At 38.6% G+C, this 11141-nt stretch overlaps 1 protein-coding gene across 1 annotated transcript; it reads left to right on the top strand.

Moving 5' to 3' along the window:
- The first annotated feature begins 5834 nt into the window (after positions 1-5834).
- On the top strand, positions 5835-10317 carry LOC131796895 (protein gustavus). Its single transcript, XM_059114503.2, has 2 exons — positions 5835-7033; positions 8807-10317. The coding sequence occupies exons 1-2, from the start codon at positions 6322-6324 to the stop codon at positions 8947-8949; spliced, it is 855 nt and encodes a 284-aa protein (XP_058970486.1). The 5' UTR covers positions 5835-6321; the 3' UTR covers positions 8950-10317.
- The last annotated feature ends 824 nt before the right edge of the window (positions 10318-11141 follow it).

The raw sequence follows: 11141 nt of genomic DNA, 5'->3' as shown, positions 1-11141 counted from the left end.
CAGGACGACGACTAGGTGACCGATTCCGAGAACACCTTCGCTACGTGGAAAGAAATGACAAGGACGCATCCAAACCAGTCGCTAGACACTTTAATCTCCCTAATCGTTCAAAAAACCCTATGGCAGTTTGCGGCCTTTCCTTACATCTAGGCAGTTCGGAAAGCCGCAAAACACTAGAACAAAAACAAATCGAAATCGGCACTCTTAATCCCCACGGTATCAACGAGCGCTTTTCAACTATTTTATTCCTGTTTTCTCGTCACCATACTCCCACCAATAGCGTAGCTCCACTTTTCTGCATATAAACCCACACACAACCCACAATTCCTCCAATCGCTCTGACGAAGGGCTAACGCTCGAAACGTCAGCTTTTTTTTCCCTTTACGGTGGCCGATTTACGTTTTCAACTCAGTTGTTAACACTGAAGGCTAAAGCTAAAGGATACAAGTTCATGGTCCGTACTGGTTTTTCTTTTCTCAAGCTACGAATAGATGAATGTCACAGTTCCATACTGCGGTTGCGTACGTTATTCTCTCGTTCACTCAGTGAACTCTCTGCTTTGATTAACAACTCCGAAACTTCCTGGGTCGAGGAGTTTTGCAATTCGAAAGAACTGCAGACGTTTACCAAACAGAGAGAGAATTATGACAGAAAACTCCGTCACTTGCTCAGTAAGAGGTCTCCTGTTAATTCAGGCTCATCTCTGAAAGATAAATGGGTCATGAACCTTTCCTCCAAGGAATTATCCGCGCTGGAACGGAGTGGTTTAGAGAAGGGTCTAAAGTTTGCTATTGCTCCTCGCAAAATACCGACCGCCGAAATTGTCGCCGCTGTTGAGGAGAGTATCTCTCAACTCGACGACGATCGTAGGCATTTGGTAAGAGCAGAAGTAAGTAGCATACTCAGGCGTGCTAAACCTCCTCCCAAAAACATTCAAAAGGATGTTTTCAATGCGCTTATAACTCTCAAAAAGGATCCGGACAGGCTCGTATTATCTGCTGACAAGGGTAATTGTGTTGTGGTTATGGACAAACAGCAATATCACGACAAAGCTTTGTCTCTGCTCAATGACAAGAGTACGTATGCTGTCTTAAACTCTGATCCTACCAGTAAAACTCAAAGAAAGTTAAATAAAATGTTGCTTGATTTGAAAAAAGCTGGCAGAATTAGTGACTCCACGTACAAAATGTTATACAGTAGTGACGGCTTATGTCCACGTTTTTATGGCTTACCTAAAATTCATAAACCGGGAATTCCTTTGAGACCCATTGTCTCTTTTGTTAATTCTCCGACTTATGCTATTTCTGGTTATCTTGCGAGAATTTTGTCGCCTGTTGTTGGGAATACTGATTACACTGTCAAAAATTCCTGCGAATTTACGGATTTCATAAGAGATAAAACTCTTGACGCTTGTGAAGAATTAGTATCTTTCGACGTTGTTTCGCTCTTCACTAAAATCCCAGTTGATCTTGCCGTTAAGGTTGCGGAGGAAAGACTCAGAGAAGATGCTTCCCTAGGACAAAGAACTTCTTTGCCTGTGGAGGATATTATTCATCTGCTGTCTTTTTGCCTCAAAACCACGCAATTTACATATAACGGCACATACTATCAACAAGTTTTTGGTACAGCTATGGGTTCGCCTGTTTCTGCTGTCATTGCTAACATGGTAATGGAAGACGTGGAACAAAGGGCCTTAGCCACTTCACCGGTTAAACCCTTTTTCTGGAAACGATATGTCGATGATGTTATTTCTGCGGTATCCGGAAATGAAGCGGAGCGCCTCTTGTCGCATTTAAATTCAGTAGAGCCGTCGATCCAATTCACCCTTGAACGTGAAAAGGATAGACATTTGCCCTTTCTTGATTAAGATGTGTCCAGAGGGGTTCAGGGTAATTTAGAGACAAGTGTCTACCGTAAACCCACCCACACCGACAAATACCTCGCTTTCGATTCTCACCATCCTATTTGCCATAAGAAGTCTGTAGCCAAAACTTTACTTAGGAGGGCTGACTGTCTACCATCATCACTTGATTCGAAGGCTGAGGAGAGGAAATATGTTTCCAATGTCCTAAAGGCAAATGGCTATACAAAAACTTTTCTCCGTAACTGCCAAAAACCAGTTACAAATAGTAACGCTCTTGATGAAAGGGAACCAGCGACTGGTTTTGCTGCTATTCCTTACATACAGGGTGTTACTGAACCCATCAAGAGAATTTTGAATAGCCACAACGTTAAAGTTGCTCAAAAACCTTTTCAGACTTTGGGGCATATTTTCGCCAAACCTAAGGATCCTGTCACGAAAGAACAACGAACCGACGCCATTTATTCTATTCCTTGCAATGACTGTGACAACGAATACATCGGACAGACCAAACGCCAGTTTGGTACACGGTTAAAAGAGCACCAAAAAGCGGTTTTTCTTTGCAAAAAGGAAAATTCAGCTTTATCGGAGCATACTTGCCTAACCAACCATACAATTGGGTGGGATAATTCTAAAATTATCACCACTAATCGGCGTTACCACCAGCGCCTTTGTTTGGAGGCTTGGCACATTAACTCCTCCCACGCTCCTTTAAATCGTGACGATGGCGGTCTGCTTCCTGACGCCTATTTACACCTCGTCAGAAAAAAAGGCCGCTAATTAGTAATCATATAAAAGGACCTCTTGTTGCAGCGTTTAGATCACCCCTGATGAAGGCACTAGACAGGAGTGTCGAAACGTTGGGTCTATGAATTGTAACTTCTTCGGTTACATTCATTAAATCTGCAAACCAGTGTAGCTTCAAACTATGTCTGATTGTCCACCTGGTTGCCGTGTGAACTTTAATATACTGAATTACCTATTTTTGCATCGTTTTCCTGTTTTTTTTCTTTTTCTTTCAGGTCTTTGTTTTGTGGAGTAGGCAAGCGAATCGAAATGTCTCTAGAGAGCCGCAAGTCTTTATTGTCCTTTGGCTGCGAATGCAATCAAAGGACCGCGTTTGCACCCTCATGTAACCGGTCTCTGTATACACAGACCAGGAAGACGACTCGATCTGGAGAAAGATTTCTAAAGCTTGATGAAGGGGCGTAGACAAACTTATTACATCGCAGCCCGGCATGTTGAATATCCGAATTTTGGACGGAAGAACTCAGGTGTTTTAATAATCGGTTTCTTTCCTTTCCTGCAGATACCGCTTTTAGCAAGAAGTCCAAATTTTTTCGGCCTGTTGTTTTTGCTCTTTCTTTTCCCTTTCTGCAAGATACCTCGGGAAACGGCTTGATTGTCCGCCAGAACACATCAATTTCGTTCGCACATATCCCCCCCTTGCCCACCCCCTCTCTTCGATGTAATAATGATCCCGCTCCGCTTCCCCCAACCAACAACTTCTTTCTAGCGGTTGCCTTACAAGTTTATTTGCAGATTGGACAGATTCTTTAGTGCTAGTGAATCAGATTCTTTTTCATCGTAGATGTAAATTTAGATCGAATGCACACAACTTTTAGGCAATCCATTTTATTAGTCTCTGCTGTTTTGAACAAACGCGTGGATAAACTCATAAAGTGTTTTCTGGGGTGAATGCTCTCAGCAGTAGGAGTCGTTTTCGAAAACGGGTGCAATGTCACACCCGCTCTTTCCTCCAACGGCCTCTCGATTGTGTACGAAGTAAATCGAATTTATTTAGAGTGATACTTTGCAGGAGCCAATGGACTCCTGTACTTTGTCAATATCTGAGCTTTCTATGAGAACTTTAGAAGAGTATCGAGAAAGAGTGACAGGATTCACGAGAGACGTAATTGCTACGGAAGCCTGGGTGGCTAACGTCGTATGAAGCCAAAGGCCAGGTTAGTCTCGTAACAAGACCACGACCACAATTCCTTATTCGTGGGTTGAGAGCCGATACACCCATAGAATTGAGGTCCCTACAGGACCCTCAGTAAAGTATTTTTACGTGTGCTTCTCGACAATGAAGGATTAACTCCCAGCAGATAAGAGCATAATCCTTCATTATTGTGTAATCACAGAGGTTTTTAAAGACTTTGCCATTTTAGTCTTAAACTGCATGAAAACAAAGAATTTAGAAACTCATGATATATGCTATAGATTGACTAACACGTTTGATTTTCTGGTCACGCAATGAAAATTGTCTCAAATGTACACTGTAATCTCAATTCAACAGCAACGCGCGAAATTATATGCCGACAGTGGCCGACATTATTTTCAATTTATTCAGAGCATGACCTCCTGATACAAACGATAAACAGGAGTTGCGTGGTTCGCAGCACTTGACTTCCTTCTGCTTTCCGTTCTATTTCAGTTTGCGTGAACTAATTATATATTCAACGGTTCATTTATCGCAGTCATCAAATCGTTACACGCAACTAAAGTGAAAGTCACGAATTTGGTTTTGTTCATTGCTGTCTCTCAGATGAAAGCTTGTCAAAATAATGATACAGCCAGCATTATTCGATGAAATTTTGAACCCTGCATCGAACTTACGAGAAAGTACTTGAATGTCATGGAAACCGTGACCCCGATAAATATGGGATCAGTAGGCAAACATGACGGCAATCATGCAATGTCACGTCTCAATGAATTTTCTTGATCAAATCTTCGATCACGATCATGTAGGATTTTTCCTACCCAATATCTTGAACAATACAAACAGTAAAATGACATTCCTGGAAAATTTTAAATTCACGAGAAGTCTTCGCTACTTTGAAATGTTTCACGAAGCGGCAATGTTTACGTCCGGGCGGGAATTTCATCACGTCAACCGCAAACGCCCGAATGACGCAAAAAAGTAAACCCACGCAGAACGCGCGCGTAGCACACGCAATGTCACAAACTTGTCGTGGAGTTTGGCCTACAAATGTTGAAGGGGAGGGTTGGGACTAAATTGGCATGAAAACGAAAGGGAAGTGAATAGTGCTTTTGAAATTAAAATGCACAGCAATCGTCTCGACGACATTTATTAAGCCATAACCGACAGTTACTTTAGGCGCTGGAGCGTGCTTTTTCCTCCCTTTGGATTTCCTTGGCTCTGAAAAAGATGTCTTCTTCAAAAAAACAAATAACTGTAATTTTTGTATCATTTCACGAATTTTGGGCAAAATTTAAAATGATCGTAATAAGTGAAGGCTGAGGTAAGTGCAAAAGAGTTCTGAAATTTATCTTTCGATTGCGTGTGGCTCATTCATGCGTTCAGCACTGAAGGAAAATTTAACTGTTTTTAAGCCTTGCTCATCAGTTTGACAAAACCTTGGATTATCAGTTCTTTATGCACTCAAAACCATCAGTCACGAAACAGTTTTTAAGTCATGATATAATCGATCGAAAATAAGCCACGCGATCAAGTAGTAGATGATTCAAAATGAAATTTACAGCAGTTTACTTTACTGTTTTGGTCGTTCTGTTGCACACAGCGAACACATGTTATTCTTATGCTCTATTGAACTTGTGCTAAAATCACCTGTTTCACTTAGAGTCAATGTCCTCCTTGCTATTGAACGATTAAATATTGATTGCCATACAACTTTGACGCTGATAACAGTTGAATGGAATTCGCTTCGGTTTCGAGCTTTAAAATAAAAAGGATATTTAAAGGAAATCTTGCTTTAACTTTCTCATCATTATGTTAAAGAATGAGAAATTTCATTTACTTATCTCGAAAATGAAAAATTCTTTCTTATTGAAGCGGTGAACACGGCAACAGCCATCCCTGTGATAATTCTCGTATCCGGGAGAACGTGTTTTCACGCAAACCGGAAGTCGGTATGAAGCTCGTGTGATACACGTTGTAATAAACCATTCACGCTTGACTGGTTATAACGCATGCGCGAGAGTCTCCATTCACTTGTTCGAGGATATAAATAACATTGAACTGAAAATTTTCTTAGCACAACAAAGGGCATTCATCGGTCGCTTGAAAGGAGTCTCAACAAAAACTCTCATTCATTCTTAAGAAGAACTGGTAAGTTACGAAAGTCGCCTTCAAAGGTTTAGCCAAGACTTAACCACTGTCTTAGTTAAAGCCAACCACATTCTCACCGAGAAATTACGTGAGTCAATTCAGACAAGCACGCACGTATTTCATGCGAGTTTTGATTTCGTTGAATAGAACGTTCTTTTGAAACAAGTCGGAACGCTTTAAATATTTTTGGTCGGAGGAAAGGTTGTAAAATCTTGACTCAAAGAAAGTTTGAATGATAGGTAGAAATTGGGACCTGTAATCACCTCGAGAAAACAACTTGAGAATATTTTCAAGAGTGCGTCAAGCCTCCACGTTGGATCCTTTACATCCCAGTTACACTTCTCTCTTCTACTATCCCTTTCTCGACATGGGATCAAGAATATCGGCCGTGAAAAGGAACGACCACAATGACAATAGACAAGGGGTTTATAAATCGCTCAATGTCTTTCAAGAAGAAGATCGGGCCAGAGACTTGGCGAGACCAGAAAAATTAGACATTTTACTCGATCGTCCACCTCTACCGGAAGAGGCTTTGTTAGAACATGCTTGGAACCCGAACGATCGATCGGTTAACATTTTCGTCAAAGACGACGACCCGTTTACCTTTCACAGACATCCAGTAGCACAGAGTACGGACTGCATACGAGGAAAAAAGGGTTATAGTCGAGGTTTTCACGTCTGGGAGATTCAGTGGTCAACCCGACAACGTGGGACACACGCAGTAGTAGGGGTAGCTACATCAAAAGCCCTTCTTCACTGTACTGGCTATCAATCCTTGGTCGGCAACAACGAGGATAGTTGGGGATGGGACATTGTTAGAAACAAGCTCTACCACAACGAAAAGAACGTTTCGTCAGTAAAGTATCCAGTTTTGTCTGACAATGATCATAGCTTTGTGGTACCTGACAAATTTCGCGTTATATTGGACATGGATGAAGGAACTATGGCTTTTGAAACGAACGATGGACGCTATTTAGGAGTCGCTTTCCGTGGAATGAAAGGGAAAACTGTATACCCTATAGTCTCAGCCGTGTGGGGACATTGTGAAATCACTATGAAATACATCGGTGGACTAGATCGTAAGTAGCACTTTTTCTTTTTGCCAGCGAATTCTCTCTGTGTTAGTAGTCCTTTGTTTCGTGCATGAACGCAGACCCATTGTTTACAGTTCTTTTTTCACTAAACTTGTCATATTGTATGTTTTGCCCGTCAATAGCTGTTGAAACAGATCTTTATTTTTTACTGATTCAGTTCTTCTATTCCTCATCCTTTTGACAGAGGAATTTAAAATTGATCGTAAAAAAATGTATTGCCATGTTTTGGGGTTGAAATATTCATTCCCATGTGATTTTAACTTCCCTTACGTCACATGAGAAAATGACCTCATCGATCTGCGTTACGGTTTTCGAGAAACAAAAAATTTCGCTTTTCCTTAACCTATCGTTTTCCAAATCCATTCGGTCAAATAGTTTCTAAAGAAGCAAGCAGATATCGAAACTGAAAGCCCATGCTTTTCTAGTAGTAGGAATAGTTTCGTTCGTCTCATTGATTCATGTGCCTCTTCTTGATGAGCGGATTCGTTTTGTTTATGTCTTGAATATATATTTGCCATAGTTTTTAGCGGTTTTTATCATTTTTTTTTTCGCTTAAAGTTTATCTCAAAAGCTCAGCAAAATTAAGACAGTATCTTCGCTTCCGATTTTATTGTTTCAATGGGTGAATGGAAATTAATATTTCATTTGGAGCGAAGTCTTCTTATCCGTTGGGACCGTACTTGTCATTTCCGCCTGAGAGAATTTGTCAAGTTTCCACTATAAATGTTTTTTTCCATTTTAACAATATGGAAATAGCCTTTGTATTGTATCGGAGGCTTTGAGAAGTTGTCTCTCTCTGTAAGATTTTTTTATCCCTAAAGCTGGGTGCAAACAAAGGAACAATGAGATCACATCGCAGCTATTTTGGTGCAATGAGCGTGGCGCGTGCCAAACCACCTGTTGCATGTAGAGAACGTTGAAAGCGTTTGCCACAAAACCATTCAAAAGTAGGTCAGCTTTTAGAATTCAAAAATCATATCAAAGAATCGCACATTTTTCTAATAAGGCAGGGTATGAGAACATGAATTACCTTTCCTTACCAACCTTGTCAAAATTTCCTACCACAGGAAACCAAAATTCATTGCCGACAAAAAAGAAATCCTATACTGTTGAAATAATGATGACACTTAAGAATAAATATGAAGGATATTTCACATTTTTTTTGTGATCAAAACTTTTACCCTTATTGTTGTTTCAAACTGAGAAGATTTCGGTCTTAGCAATATAATGATTCTAGAGCAAATTTACCTCTGAGTCAAGTCGATCAAATCTATCAGTTTATATCCAGGTATTTACAATGAAAAAAAGAAATTATTGTAAAACTCAACACAGTAAGGAATAGTTGGTAAGGCTGCCTGGTTACTAAGTGACTCACTCATGCTTTGGACCAGGACACCTGTTGCTATGTTTATGAGACAGTTCTTTTCGTAAGAACCTTTTTTCATGTTGAGCAGTATGCTGTCTGAAGGTTCTTTACTTTATAAAGTGCTGACTAATGTAGTTTTTTATAGAGGTATAAAATTTCCAGGCCAGAAAAAAATGACAACAGCAAAATGAATAGACTGATTTCGATAATCATGGAAAAATAGAAATATCTGTCAATAACTGAAAGTTGATAACTTGTGCAGTTGAGCTGAGGCAATTGGCTTTAGTATAGAATTTGCATGACTGTGTTTGCAATATTGGTAAATGTATATACTTGGAGAAAATTTTTTTCCAACCTTGCTCATGATCCTTTTTTTCTTTTTTTTCTTGTAGCTGAACCTCAACCTCTGATGGATCTCTGCAGACGCACAATACGCAAATCCATTGGAAAAGAGCACCTAACAAAAGGAAATGTAGACAAGCTTCCCATTCCAGTTCCAATGAAGAAATACCTATTGTACCAGCAAGGCTGGTGACAATCAGCTTCATGGAATTTAAAAAAAGCATAAATTGTGGCTGTCCTTTTCAGTGTTAAATGGTGCATCTTGAACCATTCCTCTGCTAACGATCAAGAACCTAATCAAACTTGTTAAGATAACAAATTCTTCCGAGCTAGTTTTCATCCTTTTTCATGTGAAAGAAAAGCCATAAAATCATTCTTTAGATTAGGGTTGATTATATTTGATAAGGTTTTTTCCCCTAGGTGATTTTCCAGGGTAATTTAATTATTTTCACAAGACTATACAATTGTTTGGGAATTTTAAAACCAGCAAAGGCAACTATTGTTTGTGCAGTAGGTGTGTTTTATTCCAAGTGTAGGATGATCTTTTATGATACAGAAAGTGAAATAGAAATATGTTTTCAAATCAAAGACTATACCTACTCATGCATAAAAGATAAAACAGTCTTAATTTTTTAGACTTTCTTTTTTAAAAAAAGAATCTTCAAAGGTTGAAATATTTGGCACAGAGTTTCTTAATTACTGTTATGAGAAAACTCATTGCCACCAGTTAAAGATGCTCCTTTTTTCAAAGAAATAACTTTTACAGGGATTTGAAACAGCTCATACTAGTGTAAATAGCAGCTAAACTTTTCTTCGAATATAAACTTATTTATTGGTGAGGCCATCCCTCGCATATCACAGAATTTTAATTACATTTGCACTATTATGTATAACACCCTTAAAGACATCTAAAGAGTCAAATTTAGTTGCAAAAATTTAATTTATTTATGGAGAATTATACTTCACTACCCAAATTGTAGGGAGTGACTAAAGAATGTAAAAATACAAGAAAGAAGTGACCTAAATATTTATTTGCACTAATTTTGCTTAGGTTTAACTAAGCACCACTACAAATTGAATTTAAAGGATAATTTTGCCATCATTATTATTGACAGGAATTTGACTCTTTAGGTTGGTCTGTTTAACTTATAATTAACAGTTTTAGTTGATATAAACAGTGGTTAATTGATTTTGATATTTTTATCTTTTATCTTTAGTTTGTCTGACTCCCTGAGAGCAATAAAGTTCATATTAATAAATTATTGTAAATTTTGTCTCCTTGAATTCAGATGGACTTTGTTTGCTACCTGAAATATTGAAGTTCTTTATCAAGATATGCTCTTATCACAGCAGTAACTTATTGTTCTGTTTCTAGCAAGGCTTCACCTCTTTTAGTTGCTAATTAAATTGAGTGATTTCATTTATTTATTATGTTTAGATATGGGGAGTTAAATAGTTAGTATATTTATAACAATATTCTATTGGAATATGTCCCACTTATACTTTGCGTTAAATGCAGTGTTACGTTATAAGCAATAAAATTCGACAAATTTTAAAGACATTTTTGTGGTTCCAATTGTTTTTAATCTATTAAAACGGCAGTAAACAACTTTGTTCAAATTTCGAGGTTATAAGGATTGTTTTCCAAGAACAATCTGTGTGTTCGTAATGGAGGTCGGAAACATGCAATTTGGAATATTACCAAATTCAGGTTGACAGGAAGTAGTATCAAACCTTGCGGAAACTCAGAAGGGGTATTAATATCGATTGACAGATCATTACGGAAGAAAAAATTTACAAGCCGTGACACTGACTTAATTCCTGTTATGCTCAGACAGGGGTGAGCTTTGATTGTAGACTATTTTTGGCCTACTTCCTCTGAATTCATATTGACCAAGTAATTAGAAGAATGTAACTACGTAGGGACGAAGAATCTCTACTTAAAGGAAAATTACAATTTGAGCAAAAATCTGGGCATTTTACAGAATATAGACAATTTCCGGGTTGTTGGTACGTGCACAGATCTAGTTACCATCCTTTTAAATGGTATGTTAAAAATAATCCTGTGTTTAATTTCTTCGTAAAGGAAGTGCAAAGAATTAGGCTTTTGTTACAAAATTATTCACAAACAACACAGGGTCATCAGCTGGGTCAACAGGATGTGGTAAGCCATCCGAAAGACCGACGCCTTTATTTAGAGCGTTAAGCCGACATACAAAGCATTCAAGAACAAAAATTACTCTCTTGGGAACCATTTCAGCTATACTGCTTTCCACCTCGTGAAAACTGTCGGAAACTATTAAGCACCATATGAATTTCAAAGAGTGAAATGACAATCATCGGAAAAGGCATCGTTCCAAAACAGTGATACGCAAGACTTTCTCC

The sequence above is a fragment of the Pocillopora verrucosa genome, chromosome 9 (genome assembly GCF_036669915.1).
Source record: "Pocillopora verrucosa isolate sample1 chromosome 9, ASM3666991v2, whole genome shotgun sequence".
NCBI lineage: Eukaryota > Metazoa > Cnidaria > Anthozoa > Scleractinia > Pocilloporidae > Pocillopora > Pocillopora verrucosa.
The sequence above is the reverse complement of the archived record's forward strand: the minus strand, read 5'-3'. Positions and strand labels throughout refer to the sequence as shown.

Excerpts from the sequence above, each read along its gene's own strand:
- LOC131796895 (XM_059114503.2), top strand. The coding sequence starts at position 6,322 with ATGGGATCAAGAATATCGGCCGTGAAAAGGAACGACCACAATGACAAT. Across the intron at positions 7,034-8,806 it reads ATACATCGGTGGACTAGATC|CTGAACCTCAACCTCTGATG; the intron begins GTAAGTAGCACT and ends TTTTTCTTGTAG.